At 41.8% G+C, this 24,122-nt stretch overlaps 1 protein-coding gene across 3 annotated transcripts in view; it reads left to right on the top strand.

Annotated features, from left to right (window-relative positions):
• Window positions 1-23,484, top strand: part of LOC121269947 (myocardial zonula adherens protein-like) — a 52,262-nt gene extending 28,778 nt beyond the window's left edge. Inside the window, exons 3-14 of one of the 3 annotated variants that reach the window (XM_041175113.1) lie at window positions 2,224-2,307; window positions 2,852-2,992; window positions 4,309-4,401; window positions 6,903-7,016; window positions 8,684-8,836; window positions 11,710-11,835; window positions 13,963-14,091; window positions 15,501-15,595; window positions 17,660-17,765; window positions 18,786-18,869; window positions 21,592-21,692; window positions 22,701-23,484. In XM_041175113.1, coding sequence (XP_041031047.1) covers window positions 2,224-2,307; window positions 2,852-2,992; window positions 4,309-4,401; window positions 6,903-7,016; window positions 8,684-8,836; window positions 11,710-11,835; window positions 13,963-14,091; window positions 15,501-15,595; window positions 17,660-17,765; window positions 18,786-18,869; window positions 21,592-21,692; window positions 22,701-22,785 — 1,311 coding nt within the window. In that variant the 3' untranslated portion in view covers window positions 22,786-23,484. The remainder of the gene's footprint in view (window positions 1-2,223; window positions 2,308-2,851; window positions 2,993-4,308; window positions 4,402-6,902; window positions 7,017-8,683; window positions 8,837-11,709; window positions 11,836-13,962; window positions 14,092-15,500; window positions 15,596-17,659; window positions 17,766-18,785; window positions 18,870-21,591; window positions 21,693-22,700) is intronic. The other 2 variants (XM_041175114.1, XM_041175115.1) reach the window with 2 other exon arrangements.
• Window positions 23,485-24,122: the final 638 nt, after the last annotated feature.

Genomic DNA, 24,122 nt, shown 5'->3' on the forward strand with positions numbered 1-24,122 from the left:
CACTACCACCTTACCACGCTAACGCCTCCAGCAAGAATGTTTTGTGGACATTACCTGTAATAAGATAAGTACAATCACTAGGCAGTGAACATTTGCTAAAATATTGATTCCTATTGCACAATGTGAGAATTTAACGCAGGTTCTTGGTGCTCTGACTGACAACAAATGTGCTTTTATTCTTTTGTTCTTTGATTTTGGAAATAAAGACCAACAATTTTTCAGTTATGCAGTTTATAATACTTGATGTAATAGAAACAGAAAATGCTGGAAATAATTGGGTCAGGGAGCATCTATGCTGAGAGAAACAGGGTAAATAGGTGGAATTCAGATCCAGCGACCTCAAATTGGAGCCCCTTTCGCTTCTGTCTGGGACACCCAATGCAACCAGGTATTTAGCTGGTCAGCAGCAGACCTCCCACATGGCCAAGGACCCCAGAGGGTAGAAATCCTGCCTCCGAAAGCTGCTGGCCAATCAGAGGGGAGTGATGGCTGCTGCTGGTAATCTTCCAAGGCATTCACCAGGGATCATCACTGAATCCCTGGAGACTGATGAGTGGAGTGGGATGGGGATCACAGGGAGGGGGTTTCTGGAACTACAGGAGATCCATGCGAATCACATTAAATTCCTGAGCCACCAATAAATTCCTGTGGATAATTGGCTTTAAGTGTACCTTGAAAGAGCCTAATTGACACCCCACCACCAGTGGGATTCCACTGACGGGCTCTTCCTGCCCTCCCACTTAATTGAAGACAGGTTTGCTTTTGGTGAGATGAGAGTGACTGCCCTTTGACTCAAGGCAACATTTGACTGAGCATCAAAGAGCTCTAGCAAAACTGGGGACAGTGGGAATTGAGGGGAAAACTCTCCACTGGTTGGAGTCATACCTACACAAAGGAAGATGGTTGTGGTTGTTGTAGGTCAATCATCTCAGCTCCAGGACATCACTGCAGGAGTTCCTCAGGGTAGTGTCCTCGGCCCAACCATCTTCAGCTGCTTCATCAATGACCTTCCTTCCATCATAAGGTCAGAAGTGGGGATGTTTGCTGATGATTGCACAATGTTCAGCACCATTCGCAACTCCTCAGATACTGAAGCAGTCCATGTTCAAATGTAGCAAGACCTGGACAATATCCAGGCTTCGGCTGACAAGTGGCAAGTATAGTTTGTGCCAAACATGTGCTGGACAATGACCATCTCCAACAAGAGAGAATTTAACCATCACTCCTTGACATTCAATGGCATTACCATTGCTGAATCCCCCACTATCACATCCTGGAGGGTTACCATTGACCAGAAGCTGAACTGGACTAGCCATATAAATACTGTGGCTACAAAAGCAGGTCCGAGGCTAGGAATCCTGTGATGAGTAACTCACCTCCAGACTCCTCAAAGCCTGTCCACCATCTACAAGGCACAAGTCAGGAGTGTGATGGAATACCCTCCACTTGCCTGGATGAGTGCAGCTCCCACAACACTCAAGAAACTTGACACCATCCAAGACAAAGCAGCCCGCTTGATTGGCACCCCATTCACAAAACATTCATTTCCTCCACTATTGACGCACAGTGGCAGCAGTAAGTATCATCTACAAGGTGCACAGCAAGAACTCACCATGGCTCCTTCAACAGCCCCTTCCAAACCCACGACCACTACCATCTAGAAGGACAAAGGCAGCAGATAGATGGGAACACCAACATCTGGCAGTTCCCCCTCCAATCCATTCACCATCCTGACTTGGAAATATATCGCTGTTCCTTCACTATCGCTGGGTCAAAATCCTGGAACTCCCTCCCTAACAGCACTGTGGGTGTACCTACACCACATGTACTGCAGCAGTTCAAGAAGGCAGCTCACCACCACCTTCTCAAAAGCAATTAGGGATGGGCAATATATGCTGGGCCAGCCAGCGACACCCACGCCCTGTGAACAAATTAGAAAAACAGGTATTTTCCCCCGATTCACCCAGCTTCCCTATCATGGTGCCTGCGCCAATCAGCTCCATAAAATCCCGGCCTGTGTTTCGGGTCTGTGACCAGCAGGACAGCATTTTACTTTTGTAGTTTAATATTTGATGGTCTTGCTCCAATTGATATTTTTCCACTTGGAATCTTTCTTTTGTCTCTTGCCCACTTTAAAAGGAGAAAAGGACAAATGATATTCAGAGTTAACTATGTGTCTTCCAATTCTGTAACCACCCCAGTCAAACTGCTTTCTTGCTCCAGGAGGAGAAAACCAACACAGGAGACAATAGGAAACGCAATGGATTTCTTCAACCTGACAAGAACAGCACACAATCATCTACAGGGGTTAGTGATTATCATAAATAAAGACATACATATCTGTTCAAAACAACATTGGCACGTCCTCCAGTTTGCCCTGTTCTGCCATGCATAGGGTAGGTGTTCTGTTACAATCTCATCTCTTGCCTGTTGGCCATTAAAAATCTCTTCCTGCCACTCTTTATTGATTACTGGTTCTCTGCAAAATTAAATTTCCACCCATCACCAAGCACGAAATGGCTCTCTTTCATGCCAGCGCTGTCCTGATCCTTGGCTTTTGCTACATTTGACGATGCTATAGTAATTTCTTGCGAAAGCCCGCTATTTAATTATCGAGGTGTCATGTCTGTTTTTTCGCTGTTATCCCTTTGCTCTTGGAACCCTACCAGTTGCATGTGCCCTCTCGGGTAACCAAGCAGGCACAACACATGGGGGACATTTCCTCTGGGTAGGGAAATCCTGAACATACTTCGAAAGGATGAGTTTATAGTATTATTGCACACATAACAAATCTTTCCCGACGTGACCTAAAATACTGAAGTAACAGAATGATGCTTTTTTCTTGTCGCAGCATCTCGCCAATGGCTTGGGTTCAGAGGAATCTCCTCGGGTGTATGGTGTGGTGCAGCGAGCTGACGCCAGTAAGGCAGAGGTGGTTGTGTACGAATGGTCAGTTAACCAGCTTAAAGAGGAGATGAACTACATTAAGGAGGTGAGCTAGTCAGTGTTCCGCATCACTATTCAGTTTGCTTGACCGATGGGCACTTTCCTGTTCAGTTTGTTAAAAACCTAGGAAAGGGACCCAGGTGAGTTTGCATTTCTGATTCTGTCCTGAATTTGACACTTGGTACTTTTTAACTGCTCCACCATGAGGTCAGTGCCACTGGTTTCTGGCCAGGCCATGAGAAGAGTCACGTGGCAAGTTCAGTTCAGCTCAGGGCAAACGAGTGTTACCTTCCTCTCCAAGGAGGTTGGTCCACCTCGATGTGATGCGAGTCTTTAGTCAGAGGCACCTGTATTCCTGGCTGAAGTGCGCTGGTGTAAGGAGAAGGAGATGTCTTTAAAAGGGAAAGTTCTGTAAAATCTACAGAAATATTTAAACTCCTGGTCCTGGTGCTTTTTGTTTCTTCACAGCTGTCTGTGGGAGCTTGCTGTGTGTGTGTGAAAATTGGTTCCTTTGTTTCCTTCATCCCAACAGTCACTACACTTCAAATATACTTAATTGGCTGTAAAGTCCTTTGGGATGTCCCATGTTCATGATAAGCACTAAATAAATATTATGTTATTTTCTTCTTTAGTGACAGGCTGAAATATGGATGGAAATATTGAAATCTGGCTTTATAGGGAAGAAATGGGCGAAACCCTGCTATGTTCTACACAATAATCTGTACAGAAGAAAGAGCTTGTATTCATATAACACCTTTTTCATCTTTCTCCATAATTGTCAAAAAGACTTTCAGATTTAATGAATTACTTTGAAGTGCAGTCGTTAACATTGTGAACATTAACAGCCATTTTGCACATAGCAACGAGATGAACGGTCATTTAAAATCGGTTCTCAATGGCGTTGGTCTTACTCCGGATGAGAGATATACTGGATGTTGCGGGAGGTTTAACCACACCTTCTCATTGGGTTTCCTTAACTGGGTAGTATCAGCGTCTCAAAGGGAAGCTTTCTGTGGGCGCAATGGACCTGGAAGTGTGGGTTATAGAGCCATTGTAACGTGTTTGTGAATTGGTGTGGAGGCATCCACCAGTTAATGGGGAATATGTAGGCGCGATCCCACAATCCCAACAGAGGGCTATGTTCACAGAGCGGACTGTTTGAGATACAGTTAGAACACTGCAATGCTGATTCTCTGATCGAGGCGTTCCCTGACAGAATCACACCTTGGATTTATTTGGAAAAAGGCTGAGTGTAAAATCGCGGATTGAAAGCCGTTCCTGTGAAGGATGGGTGATTGGCTTGGAGAGTTTAGGTAGAATTCTGTCACCGTTTGATGCACTGTTTGTTTGCTTTATATTCAGGTGAGGCATTCACTGGCGAAAGCCAGACAGCAAATGTTTGGTGAGTTCAGTGGAATGAAGGAGAAAATACAAGAGCTGGCAGATGAAATGAAGGTAGGCTGGACTGCCTGTCAGCTCATCATTTTATGTGATCATTTTACCATCTAAGTACCTGCTGATGGTGCTGTTTGTCGCGCAGAGTATTAAACAGTTTAATCCTGAAGATAAGACATTGGGGGTTGATTATTGACTGTGAGAGTGTGGAATGCGCAAATCAACAGCGTGTTTGATTTCAATGGAAATATAAATCGGGAGACATGTCAAACAAGTTGCCAACTCGCTATTGCTCATTTCACACTATATTTGCCCAAAGTCAGAATTTACCACATGAATTTAATTCCCAGTCCAGAAAAATCCAGGATGATTTTTTTCTTTCTTGGTTAATTTTTTTCCCCCCCCGTGATTTACGTTCAGAATTTTCAACAAGTTCCCCCAGTTAAAGGGGAACTGGTTTATCGTGGGCGGAATTTGACGGCCCCATCGCGGCGGGGGGCAGGGCTGGGACCGTAAAACGCGGCGAGTCATTGATTTGGCGTAAAATTCCACCCTTATGTTTTCAAAAAAAAATTCAGGTGGGTGTATTGTCTCCGGTAACGAAATGAGTGCTCACTAAAAGCCTCATATAACTGCATGCCCTTGTCTATTCCGTTGTTAATAGTTCTGAAATAATTGTCTTTGATAACATACCCATAAATGGTTGGGTAGAAGATCTTCCCCTCCTACAACTATTTACACTGAAGAGAATGCGGTATTATTTGGTGGGTACGAGGAGGGAATGTTTGCCAAACTGCTGCAAAGTGCAAAAAGGTTTGCAGTTTAGCTTCATTCACCTGGAACTTGCAACCAGTGAATCTGTTATGAAGCCCAATGTACAGGTGAGTCGGAATATATGTGGGAGGGCATTTTAATTGAAGATTCACAGTAAATACTTCTTAAAATTTATGGTATTGAGGCTGACTCCTTTTACATCAGCTTCCACAGCCAGTTTCCAATTACTGAGTAAACAGTAGCAAACTGTGTATATCTGCAAGGCCTGGATTAAGAAAAGGTGCCAATCTGGGGGGTGGAGTAAATGGAGAGCCGACCTTCTCCAGGTGAAAGGTTCCACCGTCATACCTGGCTCAAAATTACGGAGACAGATGGGCTGTAATGTCGATTGTTAATTTGGACTTGCACCAGTAGTCAAAAATAAAGGATATGAGAGAAGTGATAGACATCTCCGCACCGAAGCACCTCATTAATGTGACAACTGACTGACTGTAATGGTGAATCGCATGAATGCACCTCAGTTAGCAATGGTGCTCAGCTTTATAGGAAATGAGTGCCACCTGCTGGATTTGATTGGCATTTCTTGTTGCTCAAGGTTTTTAGACACATTGTTGGTGAAATGATAGTCAACTGGATTTTTCTCCTGGATTTTTTTTACTGCAGTTTTACATACAAGGGTAAATTTAATTCCCAGCTCAGAGTCTCATTCTCTAAGGTGATTAGTCAGCAGTGATGTAACTGCAGAATCTTCAATCTCTGCCCACAGTTGTGATCCACGCTCCAAGATTTATTCAAGAGCCCAACATCCTGAAACTCTGATACGTTGCAACTAACGGCCACTTGAGCAGCAAATTGGAATGAAAATCACAGCATTGGTGCTGAGTCACCATTAACTCATTATGGAGCTATGATCTGAAATTAGAACGAGGTCATTTAGGAAGGAAATCAGGAGGCATTTTGTCACATGATTCTTCGACAGAACCCACCCCACCCCCATCCCTGCCGAAACTCTCAACCTCTTACCATCCAGAAGGTCAAAGGCAGCAGGCACATGGGAATACCGTCAACTCCAAATTCCCCTCCGTCACACACCTTCCTGACTCAGAATGATGTTGCCGCTCCTTCATCATTGCTGTGCCAAAATCCTGGAGTGCACTAACAGCACTGTGGGAGTACCTACACCGCGCGCCACATGGACTGCAGCAGCTCAGGAAGGTGGCGTGCTACTTTCTCAAGGGCACTTAGAGATGGGCAATAAATGCTGGCCTTGCCAGTGATACGCATGTCCCTGTGAATGAATAAACAAAAAAAGGAAAACCCCAAACTGTTAGTGGAAAGCTGGAGTTCGCCAACCTCACAGGGCTGTGGATGCCAGAACAATTGGAACTTTCAAGATGGAGATCATTAGATTTTTGTTACGTAAGGGTAGCAGGGGATATGGAACTGCAGCAGATAAATATCATTGAGGTATAGATCAGGCATGATCTTAACTGAATGGTGGCGTAGGCTCGAGGGACTGAATGCCGTACTCCTTTTCCTATGTTCCTATCCAAGACTTGTTGCTTCCCTTAGTGCATCTTTGCATTTTCTATGTCTAACTAAACCCGATACAATTTTCATAATGGTTTTGTAAACTCCCCTAACTAACTATGGATTTCAAAGCGAGTTGATAAAACACTTTCACAAAGGGAAGCTGCAGAAGAGGTTCAGCTGCAGAAAAATCCGAGTCCAGTGTTTTGGCAGAGCTGGAGCTCGACGGAGCGTAACTCTCGCTTATTCTGTTTCAGATCTCTGAGGCACAGCAGGAGTCCCTGCAGAAAGAGGTGAGGAATAATTCTTCAGCCCTTGAGCAGTACAGCCAGATGAACAGATCCCTGACAACTCTGACGATTGACATGCAGGTAGAGAAATTAATCACTGATCTCAGTTGCTGCAGCAGTGTCACATCACTGTTGGGCGTCGAGGTGTAATGTAATAGATATCCTGGGGTGTACTTGCTTGCGACCCGGTGAAGGGGTTTTCACGGAACACAAGCACAAGGTTGAAGCTGAGTGATTTTTATCAGTGCCTCTGGGCTGTCCTGTTGTCTTGAAAGGCAGCCCCTCTGCTTTAAATGTTAAAGTTGAAAGCACACTCTAATGAATAAATTTGAAACCACAGGACACAGCAGGGGCTAGAAACATAGTTGGGGTAGATTTTGACTTTGTGTGCTGGTGGGAGCGGGGTTGGTTTTGTGGGGAGATGGTGGCAGAGACAATGGCATACTGCTAATGTCACTGAACTAGTAACCCAGAGGCCCAGACTAATGCTTTGGGGACATGGGTTCAAATTTAATTAATAAATCTGGTCTTAGTAAAGGTGACCATGAAACTATCTTCGATTGTCATAAAAACCCATCTGGTTCACTAATGCTCTTTAGGGAAGGAGATCTGCTGTCCTTAACCTGGTCTGGCCTACGTATGAATCCAGACCTACAACAATGTGTCTTAACTGCCCCTGAAATTGCCTAGCAAGCAACTCAGTTCCAGGGCAATTAGGGATAGGCAAAAAATGCTTATTTGGCAGCTTATATTTTAACTCTTTCTTGGACTCGAACTCAAGTTCTGTCGAAGGGTCATGAGGACTCGAAACGTCAACTCTTTTCTTCTCCGCCGATGCTGCCAGACCTGCTGAGTTTTTCCAGGTAATTCTGTTTTTGTTTAACAAATGCTGGCCCTGCCAGTGACACCCACATCCCATGAAAAGAATAAAGAAGAAAAAGAATAGAGAACTGGCAGCCATTTTACATCTCACCTCATTTCCTACGGCAATAAATGTCTTTAGAGATGAAACCGGCTGGCGCTTGTTTTACATCATTGCAGAAAGTCACAAGAAACATTTAGGCCATAGTTAAAAGTTCCCACTCCACAATGAGAGCAATCTTAGGTTTTAAAAGTGTAGATTTTAAAAGTGTAAATATTTAATAATAAGAAAAGATTGCAGGATATACGGATTCCACAATTTTTAAACTCTGGAAGAACAGAATCAAATGTTCACCGGTCGCTCTCGCACAATATCAGCGTAGCAGAAACCTGCAACTTTAGGTTCTGTTAGAACTCCCAGAATTTATCAAACATTTACATACCAATCCAGATAGACCTGCATCTGCTGCTCAGATACAATTATAATGGTGCTTTTCCTGCACCATCTTGGTAACAAGAATGGTTCCACAGACTGAGAGATCTTATGACAGATTCCTGCATTTGTCATTCACGCTCAGGGCACCAGCTTCTAATTTAACAGGAATCTGTGTGATTTGGAATTACTGAATGACCAGCCCTATCCTACCATCCCTTGATCCAGTGCCCTGGGGTTTTAGCATCATTCTCACACTACAGTACAGTTCTTTCAAAACATTGTTAAAATGTGTAAGTTATCAATGAAGAAACACACCTGGGTTTGTTCCTGTAATCAGTGTTTTTGAATAACTGCGAAAAACAGTTGTTATAAAACTCGGGTTAGCTTGTGTGCTTCCAAACTACACAGCAGAATAGAATGTTTGACTGGGTGCATTATTATTTTTTTTTAGAAGTCTCTCTTAGATTCAGCAATACATGCCAACAAGAGGATGGAGGAAATGAAAGAACTCCGAAAGTCATATCACCAGTCACTGGAGCAAATGAAAGAGAAGGATCAGCAGATACAGAATGTGCAAGCTGAAAATCAGAACCTGAAACTCAGGGTAATCAGTGAACTGAGCCATTACTGCACACGTAGTGAAGCATTAAACAAGCAAATAGTCTTAACAATAGACTGGATACAACATGTACCTTTTTATTGAAATATCAATATTGTACTAGATACTCCATTGAGCTCATGTTAAGTAGTGAAAAATGGTGTACAATATTGGGTAATTGATATAAGATATTGCAAATGCATCATCGTGCCTTAACATTAATGGAAAATTGTGGGAATGTGCCTGTCTTTTCTGAAATGTCCCCTGGTTGTTGAGGCTTCACACACTAGATCACACATTCATGTGATTTATCCTTTTGCTCTTTTTTAAACTGCTTCTAGCACAAACAGTATCCCTACAAGTGAGCTAGTTAAGCTTTTACTCAAGTTCTTCCAGCCTGCTCAAAGAGCTCCACATACCCGAACCCTTTCACATTAATGCCAGATATAGCAATAGATCATCATTAATGGTGTGAAAAAATTAAGGTAACTGTATGTGGAAATACCCTGAAAATATCAGGTGGAACTATAGCACATAACTGATATGATAATCAGACTCTGACACTTTTCCATAGCTTAGGGCAGTTTAAAAAAATCTCTTGTAGAAAAGGATGATGACACCATTTAAAAAGATGATGTCAGTTGCTCACAGGTATTTTTCTTTTGAAATTTTACATTAGAAATTTTACTAAAGACAATATGTTGTCTTTTGCTTCTAGCTATTGCTCAGAATAATTGTTGTTTAAACAACTAGCATCAATGCAGCCATTTTTAAAGGGCACTGAAGTTTGAGGCTAGCGTCGGCCAAAACTTAAAGCACTGATTGTTCAAATTGCTTAATTTAATATTTACCTTCTAGTCAGAACTATGAAGCAGAACTTTGCACTTTAAGTGAAGTCCCTACACTGATTATTCGAAACACTGCCAAACAAATGGAACTTGCAGGCTGTTACTGATGACTGGGCAGGAGGTGGAATAATGAAGGAGAAGTCATAAAGGCTTGTATTGGTTCAATAATTTCATACCAAACACCCTTATGTAAACATGCCACAATGCTTCAGGAATATTCTTGGGCACAAGGTTCAGCAATTGCACTGAACTTGAATGAAGTGAAGAGAACTTCAGGCCAAACCTGAATTCTTGACTTGGATTGTAATTATTATTGTAATTTGATTGTTATCATGTGGTCTCGATGTCAGGGTCCCAAAGCCGGCAGCAAAATCCAGCCCCATATCTGAAGGGTGCATGCCAGTGTGTATACTAACTTGAAGAGAGCAGAAATGAGTGTTTCAGGCACTCAGTGCACCTGAGAAACCTCTGCTTTTATGCTGTTGACAGAGGTATAGACTGAAAGCAATGCTTTTGCTATCGGGTTTCCTCGCTTTGGACAGGAACAAAGAAATGTAGGAGCAGGAGTAGGCCATTCAGCCCGTCAAGCCTGCTCCACCATTCAATACAATCATGGCTGACTTTAATGCCTTTTTCCACACTATCCCCATATCCCTTTATGTGTCGCAGACATGTAGAAATCTGCCTATCTCTTCTTTAAACACACTCAATGACTGAGCTTCCACAGTCCTCTGGGGTAGAGAATTCCAAAGATTCACAACCATCTGAGTAAAAAATTTTCCTCATCTTTGTCCTAAGTGGCTTCCCCCTTATTTTGAAATTGTGTTCCCTGGTTCTAGATTCCCCACCCAAAGGAAACATCTTACTGCATCTAGTCTGTCTATTCCTTTAAGTATTGTGTAGGTTTCAATGAGATCACCTCTCATTCTTTGAATGCAGGCCCAGTTTCCCCAATCTCTCTTCATAGGACAGTCCCACCATCCTGGGAATGAGTTTGGTGAACCTTTGTTGCACTCTCTCTATTGCAATAATATCCTTCCTAAGGTAAGGGGACCAAAACTGCACACATTACTCCAGATGTGGTCTAACCAAGATTCTATACAATTGAAGGAAGACCTTGCTACTCCTGTGCTCAAGTCCTCTTGTGATAAAGGCTAACATATCATTAGCCTTCCTAGTTGCTTGCTGCACCAGCGTGTTAGCTTTCAGTGACAGGCACCACCTTGAGACATTGGCAGTTTGCTGCTGAAATCAGGATTGCAGTTGACAGCAATGCAAATACTCCACAAAGTAACCTTTGAATGAACACTATACAGCTGACTCTATTAAGATCAAGCCTCCCTCTACAACAGCACTGCTTAGATTGGAGAGCCTGGAGGTTGTGGGCAGCTGATATATTCCATCCAATCGCAATAGAAGGATGTTCTAGTGGACTGTCTGTGTTGAGTACAGCAGCAGTCCAGACACTGTCCTGCCACATACATCCAGCTGTGCTTCAATACAGTATTTGCTTATGCACTATTCATGTCTGCCTATGTTGAAGGGACTGAATCCCTTGAGCACCAGCTAGCTATGTCAGGATCTACATTTAAATAAGTTTCAACACACAATAGCTCAACAAGTCTTTTAACCAAAAATGGCTTCAGGTGAATCGATAAACAATAATGGAGTAATTTAGAAATGGGAGCAAACTGGAAGAGAAGCTTCTGATAGCTCGGTCCAGAAAGATGTAGATCATCTAAGTGGTTTGGTTGCAGTAGCATACACAATTTACTAGTCACTGCATCTAAGTACAGTTATTTAACCAGCAATATAAGCTGGGGCAGCTTCATGTTGCATTTGCTTTAGAATGTGGCTGCATTCTGCCTCCTTTCTGCTAGGATAGGCTTGTTTCATTGTTTTTGCTACCTTTCCCTCATCCTGTTTCTGAAATGAATGTTATTTATATATATATTACATCAAAACCTAGTGGTAGTTCATATTGTGTTAAACACTTAATTTCTGTATTTATTTCTTGTCACCGTATTATAGATAGAATCTTCTCAGGAAGCCAATGCCAGTACAATACGGGATATGACCAGGAAGCTCTATGGTCAATATGAAGCTAAACTGAAAGAGGCTGAGCAGCAGCACAAGGCTGAAATGGAAGCCATTCAGGTATGTACGGGGATTATTGCTGTGCTCCTGTTTCCTATCCCTGGGAGAGGATCACAAGCTTCCTGACAGGAGGTCTTCATCCAAGCCCTTTCACATTTGCCAATCTCCATTTTGAAGTCAGTTATTATTATCCAACTTGCTTCATCCCGTGATACATAATGATCACTGAGCCGGCTTGTCCTGCACTGCCATCTCAACGACACTATGGTAAAAGTCCTGACTTTTGTAAGTCAGGAGGGACATTTACTGCAATTGCATTAAACACCAATATGATAACATCACTGACAAAATTTGCTTCTAAACTTGGAGAATAGAAACCACAAAACTCCCAAGAAAGCAAAGCACATCAAGAGCTGATTGCATCTGCTTTAGCTTTCTCTCTTTGTGTTTACACCGTTACAAAGCTGTGGCTCTGTGCTGGAGAGTTCAACAGACAGCAAACTAGAAAGTGAAATGCCACTGAATTCTTTCATTTCTGGTTGAAAATTTTACAGATAGTAAAATAAATTAATTGGGCACACCCATGGGGTTAAGGTAGAAGCTAAGAGATCACAAACTTTATTTTTTTTTTTAATTTTAATTTTTTATCATGATGGAGAAATTTGACACAACAAATATAAAATTACTCTTTCAGGGCCATTGAGGCTGTTTATGAGTAACTATAAACATAGTAAGGTGTTAAAAACCTAGTTACATCTCATTCAATAAGGGTAACTTTTTCAAGGGTTTTAACAGCATAGGTGTGGAAGTTCTCAACAATTCAGTGATTTCTAATTGATTATATTATTGGTGGGGGGGGGGCGTGGGGGGACCTCAAAAGTGCAGCCTCTGGAGAAGCAACAACTTCTGGATTTCCACATTCAGCCGTCCAAGTGCAGGTTCTCAAAGTTGCTGTTAGTTTGAGGAGTATTGAAGGTGAATGTGGATAGTTGCATTGTCATTTCTATTTCAAAATATGGCCCATAATTGTTGGCTAAAACTTTCTGGTTGAGGGTGTCCACACTTGTCTTCCAAATTTAGAAACAACTTGAGGGTAAAATTGTCATTGCTTAATCACTTAATCATATTTTAATGGAAGAATCATCTGTTGGTTTTAAATGGCCACTGTAAGTGTCATGTAAATGTAGAGCTCATTCACTTTATTACTAAAAAATGAAATGCAGCAGCTTGTTAAAGGTACATCCATTCAACAAACTAAACAGCAAACTCTAACCTAGGAAGTTAGGAAAGGGATTAGAAACATAAAATGCTGAAAATCCACAGCAGGTCAGGCAGCATCTGTTGAGAGAGAAGCAGAGTAAACGCTTCCGGGTGATGAACTTTCAAAATAATTCATTAGAGTGGGAGTTCTATGGCAACATCATCCTCTGTCTGGAGACATGGACTGTGTTTTTCTCTTTCTAAGATGCTGCCAGACCTGCAGAGTGCACCCAGCATTCTCTGTTTTTATTTCAGATTTCCAGCAGCTGCAGTATTTTGTTTTCAATTTGATAGTACAGAACTTGAGTATTGCTGATAAGAGACATTTTGTCCAGGCTTTTCGTCTTGCACTCATCAGGGCAATTTGCAAGAATACAATGCAAGGGAAAACAACAAATTTATACTGTATGATAAGAGAGTGCTGATTGGTAGAGGTGTTGCCATGGAGAATGCACCAGTTTATAGTGACTGACAGTTAACTGCCAAGCATTGTTTGAAATTTAAACCAGGCAGCTTGGTTCTGGTCAAGGTGTGGTCCTGAAGAATGAACCAGAAAATGGCTGTCATTTATAATGTTTAACTGAAACAGGCACAACGTGGGTACATGCATTCTTGTGAGTACAAGATGAAAAGCTTTGACAAAATGCCTTTTTCTTAAGCAATATTTTGATTTTGTAAGTTGGGAGAGGAATTTGATGCAAGTGCATTAAACATCAAAATGATTACATCAGTAACAAAGTTGCTTCTAAATTTGGAGAACAGAAACTTCAAAATGCCAAGTAAACTAGGAACTCCAGGGGCTGACTGCTTCAGCTTTAGCTTTATCTCTTGGTGTTTACCCCATTACAATGCTGTGGCTCCGTGCTGGAAACCTGAAATGATGGAATGCCAAGTGATAATTGTTTTGATATTTTTGTTTAAATGAAGGCTCGAATAAGCCAGGCCCTTGAAGAACTGGAGGAAGCCAACAAGAAGGCTGCAGCAGCAGAACAAAAACTAGCAGAGAGGGATGAAAGGATTCAGGAGTTGGACCAACTCGTTGCTCGAATGGTGGAGGTATTATTAACTTGCGTTATGTTTCCGTTGAGTTTTCCACTCATGGCAAGTCATTTGGTGTCAAGGAACGGAATGCCCTTCCAGTTCGGCACTCAGTGTCGGTGGAGGTCAGGCAGAGTGTGAGAAATGCAAAGTGAAGCCCCAATGAGGCACCTTAAGCCACAATGCAGAAGAGAACCTCATCCTCCACTAGTCCAATATTTTACACTTCCTAACGACAACCCTTGATCCTTTGGAGTGAAAGACAAACTGAAAACACTGGAAATATTCAGCAGCCTGATAAAATCTGTGGAGTGAGCAGCAGAGGTAATGTTTCAGGTCAGTGACCTTGCACCAGGATCAGCCAGTTCCGTCAAACCTGCTGAGTGTTTCTAGTATTTTCTGTTTTTATTTCCAATTTCCAGCAGCCACAGTATTTTTGCTTTTGTCGCAATGGATAAGATTGTCAAAGATATCAAATGTCAATCTTTCTTGGCAATGTACATCTAGACAAATCAATGCTAAGGTGTGTGTGTGCAGAAATGCAAAACCCCTGGCTGATTTGTCTCCATTAGACCCACTGATCATTTGCTGCTGTAATTTTCAAACTTTTTGTGCGCTTGGATCCCTTGCAAATATTAACAAATTCACTGGAATTCTTGCAAACATTGACACGTCTTAGTTTCTGGGTGGTGGGGTCGGTGAGGGGGTGGAGGGGCGGGGGGGGAGTGGGGGAACTGCGCAAGGGAAAAACAATGTAGTCACAATAAAACGTGCAGCAGGTGGAAGCTTCATTAAAAGCCAGAGTCGTATACCATGCCTGTAAATCAGCGAATGCAAAAATCTGAACACAGAAGGACAGAACTCTTCGAGGCATTGTAGGGAGCCTGAAGGATCTTCTAAAGCCTGAGGAACATCAGTTTATGGTATAGTGTATAGGGGGACATCTCGCTAGCTTTGTCGCAAAACATAGCTGGCACAAGGGACGCAAGTTCCTGGTAAAGACAAAAGTGACAGAATTGATAGGAGCAGGAGGAGGCCATTCATCTCCTTGAGCCTGTTCCATCATTCAGTGAGATCATGGCTCATAGGTTTCCTGCGCATGTCTTAACCAGAAGGTACAGGGTCAGGGACACTGTTGCTGGAATCCCATCACTGCGTGAGTCAGTAGTGTTAGCAGAGGAGGGAAGAAATTGGAGCAAATGACAAGTGAATGTTAATGTTTTTCTATTTATCCATTGGTACATCAACGTTAGACACCATGAATGACATCAATATTTAAATACCAACCAGTGAACTACTCAAGCAGTTCGGTTATATTTTACATATGGCTGAGCTTTGTGTGGTATAAACACCGTTGGTTATATTCAAGGTAGTTGGCTGTAATGAAGTAACTGAATCCTAGTCCCATGTCTGATGCTCTGTTGCAGGAGCGTCACCTTTTGCAGCAGAGGTTACAGGAGCAAGAACGGCAGCTCTGGCAGCTTAGACAGAGAGACGAACTGGACTCCAGAAACATCAAAAGGTGCATTTCAATAATACTTGGTGCTACATTATTCACAGATGTGCAATACATTTTCACAATTCAATTGTATCTGGTTTTACATTTAAGCAAAGACTAATTGTTTACACATTTAATTCTGTAAACAGTTCTGTATTAATGAATTCTTAATACATTACTACTAAAGTTCAGCAACTCCTGGCAAAATTGTTAATGAACAATAATATTTAATATGTCACACCTATTGTTGTACAGTGAAGGAGTGTTAATATCACACTTACCTTTATTTTTTATTGTGAACTATGCTAGTTTAATAGAGAGGGGGTCTCTAGTTGGGTGTTAGGTTAGCACGCAATATCTTTGCTTCTGGGTGATGGATTTGAATTCTCTCTGCCTTCGGCGGGGCTTCTATAAAGAGTGAACTTTACATTCACATTATAAAATGTCTTATTGCATCCTCGAGACTTTCCGACGTGCAGTCACTGTTGTTCTGTAGCTAAGTGAGGCAGCCAAAATGCGCATCACAATGGCCCACAACCATCAATGTCACATGTGGCCAATTAATCTGCTTGTGATGAGGTTTACTGGGGGAGAATGTTGGCCAGGACCCGAAGAAGACATGTTGCTTTCCTTTGTATAGCACCATCCAATCATTTACTGCCATCTGAGCAGGCAGAGTTGGGGTGGGTTGCAGGGAAGGGAGGGGGCTATTGCGATTTATTCTTTGTGTATCTCAACCCAATTCCTGGTGAGCGTAGGGTTTTAGCATAAAGCCGGCCATAATTTGGCACCAGTTGACACACATAGAATAGCCAACACTAAAGTGGAAAAATGGATTCACTCAAAATGTTCTCTTCTGTTGTTAAAACGAAAGTTAATAGAGCAGTGAAAGGAGACCTTAGTTTGACAGCTGGTGAGATGGGCTGGTTCTAGCTGAGAGAATTGAGATGTGGATTATTTCCTGGTACTTAAATAAATACAAAACATAATAACGTGTCTGGATGGTGGCACAGTGTGTTTGAACTCATTGAATGTTAGAATACAGAATGTTAGCTGTGTCAGAAATTTAGATAATTCCGTTGTCTCCAAGGAATCAGATCAACTACAGGGAATCTCTCCACAGGGAATACAAACATTCCAGAGGGAATAAAAGCCTTTCCTAGAGAAGACAGTCTCTCTTGTAGGAACACTGTCTATCTCCTGGGAACACAATCTCTATTGCATGTGCGAACATAATATCACTCTCTCTCTCTCCAGCCTCTTACTCAAAAGCAGTCTGTCTCTGTTCGTCTCGGGGAGCATTGTTTCTGTCAAGGGAATATAGTTTCTCTCAGTATGGGGATTTTTTTTTTCTCCCTCTCTCTCCCCACATGCTCGCTTGCTCTGTGTGTGTGTGTCTCTCTCTACCCCTGCCTATTCACTTTGTCTCCCACCCAACTGCACTCTCTCTCTCTGCACTCTGTCTCTCTCTGCTCTGTCTCTCCCCCAGTCTCTCTGCTCTCTATTTTCCCCCTGACTGTGCTTTCTCTCTGCTTCTACCCCCGCTCTTGCTCTCTCTGCTCTGTCTCACCCTGCTCTCGCTCTCTCTGCTCTGTCTCCCCTTGCTCTCGCTCCCTATGTTCTCTGTCTCCCCTCTCATTACCTCTGCTCTGTCTCCCCCCCCTCAATCCCCCTGCTTTGTCTACCCCCTGTTCCCACTCTCTCTGCTCTCTGTCTCCCCCCGCTCTCTCTTTCTCTCTTTTTCCCTCTGTTCTCTGTCTCCTTGCCCCCTCCACCCCCTTCTCTGAAGAATGCAGTCCCTCTGTCAGGTAAGAAAGTAGGTCCCACAGGGAATACAAACTTCTCTAATGAAAACTAACCAGTCCTCAGAGAATGTACTCCATCTAGGCCTCTTACACCTTGCTCCAATTATTTAATTGGAATTTGCCTATTGCGTTTCACAATTGGTGATCAATCATTTTCTACTCACTTCAGTAATGGTGAGGAATGTGGGGGTAGAGCAGGGGCACGCTTCACTAGTGGACAGATTTACGGGCTCATGGCTTTGCATCATTTGACACCATTTCTGTTAATCCATGCCTGTGTCAGGTCCCAAAAACTGGAGGAGGAGGCTGCCAGTCTGCGGGAAAGAATTCAGCACCTGGACAACATGGTACACTGTCAACAGAGGAAAGTCAAGCAAATGATTGAAGAGGTGAGAAAAAGACAACTGTTAATCAGTTTGAATAATTGCTGCATCCCCGGTTTCCTTTAACACTCACTCATTACACAACCATAATACACATTAATAACTCTCTTCTACATACTTAAACTTCATAAGCAGTTTAAAGATATGAAATGTGTGTTATCTTTTACATTATTTACAAAACATTTTCCATTCTATCTATAAAAGAACCAAGATTTCTGTTTGAGTGCTGTTGATGGAGTCTGAATTTTACAGTATGTAGGTCTCACTATTTTTATTACAAATCTCCAAGTAGCTGAGGGGAGATCTCATTTATTAAACAGATCCGAGTTTAAGGTCACTAATGTGCTAAAACATGAAGACTAGCTTTTGTGATGCTTGTTTAAAAATAAATAATTCATTTTCAGAGGAAACCTCATCACATGCAATAGCTAAAACAATGAATTCTTTTAACTAATTGTGAAAAATGCAGTTTTACTCAACATTACTGCGCCACATTTGGTTTTACAACTATATTGAGAGAAAATGAGAGCCTGAGTTGGCTGCTACTACAGCTGCTCCCAACTGGCCATAAGGTGGAGCCATATTTCTGTGTCTTAATGCTCCTATCTCTTTGCTGTGCATCGAAAGCTTGTATATGCTTATTGCATTTACATCATCCTGCAAACATTCAGTGGCTTCTGGCACTGCTCCAAGTCAATTATTGGCATTCACTCTAAGATCAAGAATAATTATTTTAATGAATAAAGTATTTTTGCACTTGTACACTTTAACAATTCTTGAGCATTCCTAGCTGAGCTATGATTTGAGTCAATAGGAATGTTTGGCTTGCTGCTGCAACTCTCAGAACAGCGCCCTCTGCTGATTTAGATATTTTTTCAACTCATTTTCACTATTTAGAGAACTCATTATTAAAATCCCAAATTGCAAATACTTAACTGGTAGTAATGTTGTTAGTGATAACGCTGTGTTAAGGTTCACAATTCTGGTATACATTCTTAAGGTTCTCTTTCTTCCTGAACCATACAGATCGAAATTCTGAAAAGTAAAATTCAACAGAAAGATGTAACAATCGAGGACTTAATGGAAAGGATTTCATTTTTGGAAGCTGAGGTAAGGGTTTAATTTTCAAGATTGTTTCAAAGACAAATCCTCTTTTTAACCTTCCTTGTGACTTACCAGCTTCCCACATCATTCTGAAAGCAAATAGTCTCTTCATTATCTGATTGGATGATCTTTGACCTTCAGCAAAAACAGCATTTTTTTTTACCCATTTCAGATTTTTTTTAAAAACTAGTAACCAAAGTCTTCAAATAATTTTTTCAATGTGTATTTTTTTATTGATCCTATGATATTTCTCCTAGTTTATTTGCAGCAGTGTCCTAGAGATAAGTCCTTAATTCCTGGGTGCATCGGGACAATTCTTGAGGGCTGGCCCCTTTACTTTGTGTCCTTGGCTCGGGAGGGGAGATTTGGTCAGGATTTTAGCTCCTGGTTTTGGTGTAGAGTTTGCTGCTGAAAATGGTGCATGCTTGAATGCTAAGTGATCAACAACAACAGTTTGCCTTTCATGTCGTGCCTTTAACGGAACGATACCCCAAGATGTTGCATAGCAGCTTAATCGACAAAGGCAGATGTTGAGCTCAACGAGGAGGTATTGGAAGGGTTAATCAAAAGCTTGGACAGAAAGCTGATAAGAAAGGACATGAAGGAGAGATGGAGGATTCCTGAGCATGGGGCCTAAGTGGCTGAAGGCATGGTCGCCAAGGGATGGGCAAAGTGAGGGAAAAACGCATAAGTGGCTGGAGTTGGAGGAACAGAGAGTTTTATGGATATTTTAGGACTGGAAGAGGCTACAGAGACAGCATGGCCATGACTGGGTTTAAACACAAGCGTGAGAGTTTTAAATTGGAGACACTGGGGGCCTGGAAGCCAGTGTAGATGTGATGGATGTGCAGCATTTTGTGCAGGATAGGATGTTGGCAGCAGAGTTTTGGATAAAGATTATTGAGGGTGGAGGATAGGAAGACAGAATTGGGGCTCAGCTCTGATTCCTTTTAAGCCAAGTAATCTCACACTTGGTCTGCTCAAACATGAGGAATGGTTATCCTAGACAAGGTAATGGCTGGTGCTTGGGTTGCTGGTACAAAACATCAACGTACCAAATCCTTCAGGAACTGAGAAAAACATTTTTAAAAGATTTTTTGTGAATCTTCAGTAAACAAAACTACAATCCAAGTTAAATTCTTAAAGGCTTGTGTAAAATGATTTGAAAGTGTTCTTATTCCTAGGGAGATGGGGTCTATTCTCATTTCCATTGGACTTGGTATCCTCAATATGTCAATCATTTTTTTTATTCATTCACCAGATGTGGGCTTCGCTGGCTGGGCCAGCATTTATTGCCCATCCCAATTGCCCTTGAGAAGGTGGTGGTGAGCTGCCTTCTTGAACTGCTGCAGTCCATGTGGTGTAAGTGTACCCACAGTGCTGTTAGGAAGGGAGTTCCAGGATTTCACATGTTCGTTTCTGAGGATGGGACACACAGGATAAAATACACTCAACCCTAGAACTGTGTACAGAAATTAAAGAATTAGCTCCTGAACATGGTTGCCAACTGTGATTAAATGTAATCCTGGAGGTTTCAGCACATGACTTTCCCTCATGCCCCAAGTATTTGTTGGCCAACACATCCATCCTTGTGAGGCACTGCCTTCCTACACCAACTGGAAAGCAAAAAGACTCATTAGCCAATTGGAAGATGCTCTGCTATCAGCCAAACAGCCTTTTCTCCCATTTTCAAAATCTTGTAAAGAGAAATGTTCAAAGAAAATGACAAAAACAACTTTTTTTTTGGATGTCCTGATAACTTTTCTCCAGGATTGCACAAAGTAATGTCCTGGAGATTGATTTTCAATTCCTGGAGGCTCCAGGCCAATCCAGGAGGGTTGGCAACCGTACTCCTGAACCTTGTACAATATCAATTAGACAATTTTGGTATCCAAATATGCAGTAGTTATACTTTAAATACTGGTGTCAGGCAGGGTTTTCGGGCCTCGCCAAGATTGGGAACAGGGCCTGACAGTATCTGGGCTGATCTGTGTGTCAATTCCCTGACACCATTCCCAGTGTCAGCCAATTTGGTCGAGACAGGTTCAGGGCCTGGAAGAACTACCCACCTCACCAGGCAGGCAGCCACATAAACATCTTAGGAGTCTTGTTAAAGGAGACTGAATGGGATTTTCCAGTCTTCCTGACTCGACGGGAATCAGACCCTCTGTCTGGAGGCATGCGCTCTTTAGTAATGGCTGGGATCCAGCACTTCAGGCAGGCCTAGAGGCCCTCCCTACCTACCTGGGGCTGGTTGCAGTTCTTCTTGAGGGACTCCCTATTCTCTGTCTCTCTCTCTCTCTCCTCCTCCTCCTCCTCCTCCTCCTCCTCCTTCCCCACCCCCCCCGAGACCCAGAAACAGTCCCAGCTCCTGTTCCCTGCCCCAAAAGTGAAAATTCAGCCAATGGCCTTTATTGGGAGTTGGACACAAGAAACAGCTCAGGTGCTTTAACCAAGAAACAAACAATAACACAAAATGGCAATTAAAATTGCATCTATATTGTAAGGTTATTAATTAGCATATTATAATATATGCTAGTAGGACTCCCTGGCATAATTAAAATTGAGTTGACGACATGAATAAGTGATGCAGGCTTGCAAACTTATTACTGCAAAACCTTAATTTAGTGGATTAGATACATAGATGAATTTTATATGTAAAATGTCCATACAAAATAAATGTTTTATTTTTGTTTCCTGATGTATTAATGGTGCATTTAACCTATAGAATAAAGAACTACAGGACAAGTTGGACTACATGATGTCTCTGGACCAACAAAAAACAGTGGACACCAGGGAACAAGCGGTGTCATGTGATATCCCCATCAGGTAATATATATATAAAAACCCGTCCAGTTATATTCTGTCATCATTTTAGAACCTAGGTTCAGCTGAGAAAGAGATCTGTACCTCTGGAAGAGAACAGTGATGGTTCTTTTTCATTGTTACCAATGTGAACATGCAAATCTTGACAAAAAGTATACAGGGTTATTTGTATTGTTTTAAATATAAAACAAAAAGTAAATGCTGGGAAAAAAATGCAGCAAATCCTATAGAATCACACAGAAGGAGGCCATTGACCCAACTTTCTGATGGCACTTTTAAAGAGCTACCTAACTAATCCCACTCACCCATTCTTTCCTCATCAAGAACCTAGCGACCTCTGCCTTAAAAATATTCAAAGACTCCGCTTCCACCGCCTTTTGGGGAAGAGAGTTCCAAACACCCTCTACCCTCTGAGAGAAAAAATTCTCCTCATCTCTGTCTTAAATGAGCGACCCCTTATTTTTAAACAGTGACCCCTAGTTCTAGATTCTCCCACAAGAGGAAACATCCTCTCCACATCCACCCTGTCAAGGCCCTAAGGATCTTAAAGTTCCAATTAAGTAATCTCTTACTCTTCTAAATTCTTGTGGAATCAAGCCTAACCTGTCCAGCCTTTCCTCATGTGACAACTTGCCAATTCCTGGTATTAGTCTAGTAAACCTTCTCTGAACTGCTAACGCATTTACATCTTTCCTTAAATAAGGAGGCCGGTACTGTACACAATACTCCAAACGTGATCTCACCAATGCCTTGTACAACTGAAGCATAACCTCCCTACTTTTGTAAGCAATTCCCCTCACAATAAATGATAACATTCTATTAGCTTTCCTCATTACCTGCTGTACCTGCATACTAAGCTTTTGTGATTCATGCATAGGACACTCAGATCCCTCTGAATCTCAGAGCTCTGCAATCTCTCACCATTTATATAATCTTTTTATTCTTCCTGCCAAAATGAACAATTTCACATTTGCTCACTAATTTGTTCTTTACATTTTTGTTGGTATGCAGGATTACTCCAGTAAAATGCAACCGACATACCTCAACGCCATACACGAGGCTGATGGAATTAAGTCTCCAGAGACAGACATCCTGAACGTGCTGCCTTTTTACAATATCGATGTTCAGTTAGGTGTGCGGAGCTGCCCACCAGCCGCAGCCTTCAGCCGCTTTGACTAGAGCTGGCGCGGCTCAGAGCTGGTGAGGCACAAAGGTGAAGATGACTTCTTTATCAAACAAGTGCAATATCATTAAAATTGAAGGAGAAAAGGGCTCTGTACTAATCCATTAATGTCAGGCAATCTCTATTTCACAAGTGAGTTAAACAAAAGACAATGCAGTATTTATTATCGATATATATTTTATATTACACCATATTTGTTTATTTAGGAACTGTAGTCAGTTTTATATGTGTGCTTATATATGAATATATTATATGAATCTCTAAAATATATGTTATATAGATAGATATATACCCACAAGCCATGAAGCGGTTTTGCAAAATTATTCTCTCAATGTTGATGTGCTAAAAATGTGTAGTGACAAATAATGTGTTACTGTCCTCTAAGCTACTGCCTCACGTTTAGCACTGCAATTGAATGTGACTATGGCAGCTATGTCAGAGTTGCTCTTATTCATTCCAATTACAACTGAATACTAAATGTGAAATGAGTTTATGTTCTGCTTAGAACCATGAAGCATATAACCTAATGAAATGAAATGTAATTTTGAATGAAATCTTCACTAATGGAATAGAATTGAATTATTTATAAAGATTGTCAATTTTAGGTGTGAACAACACTATGGAAACCAGTTTATCTGAAATCTCATCAATTTGTATTCTTCCCAACAAAAGAGAGAGAAGAGAAACCTAAAAAGGGGGAGCAAGAGTGGAGGTTTGATGATCCAAAGTGTTTCAGATCACAGGTTTTTGTGTAACTGTAGTTGAGAGACTGAGCCCTGAAATTCCTCCTTTCTTTGAGTAGAAGAATAGCTGGATTTGACTGTGCAGGGGAAGGATTTGGGGCAGGTTTGGTTACACTGGGTCTTCACCCCTTTTCCTGGTTGTGCAATATTCCATTTGGAAATAGGGACAGACTTTTGTCAGTAATGGGACCGGAACCCATGACCCTCTGTCACTCACAGCATCAGGCTGACCACTTGAGAGGACAAAGTTACAAATCTTTGATCAAAATTAAAGATACTGGGTGAAAAGCATTTGGGAAGTTTCAGTACAGCTACCAATAGACAGAATTATCCTCAAACTCATTAGAATGGCACTAACTTGGCCAAGTTACTGGGCGAGCTGATTGGAATTGAGATGGGCATATTGTTTCATTAGAGTCACTGAGTAAGAGTGAGATAACGTAGATGTAAATAAATATTAATACTGTGTAGCAAAACAGAAGCAAACTAAAACTAGACCTAAGTGAA

The sequence above is a fragment of the Carcharodon carcharias genome, chromosome 26 (assembly GCF_017639515.1).
Source record: "Carcharodon carcharias isolate sCarCar2 chromosome 26, sCarCar2.pri, whole genome shotgun sequence".
Lineage (NCBI taxonomy): Eukaryota > Metazoa > Chordata > Chondrichthyes > Lamniformes > Lamnidae > Carcharodon > Carcharodon carcharias.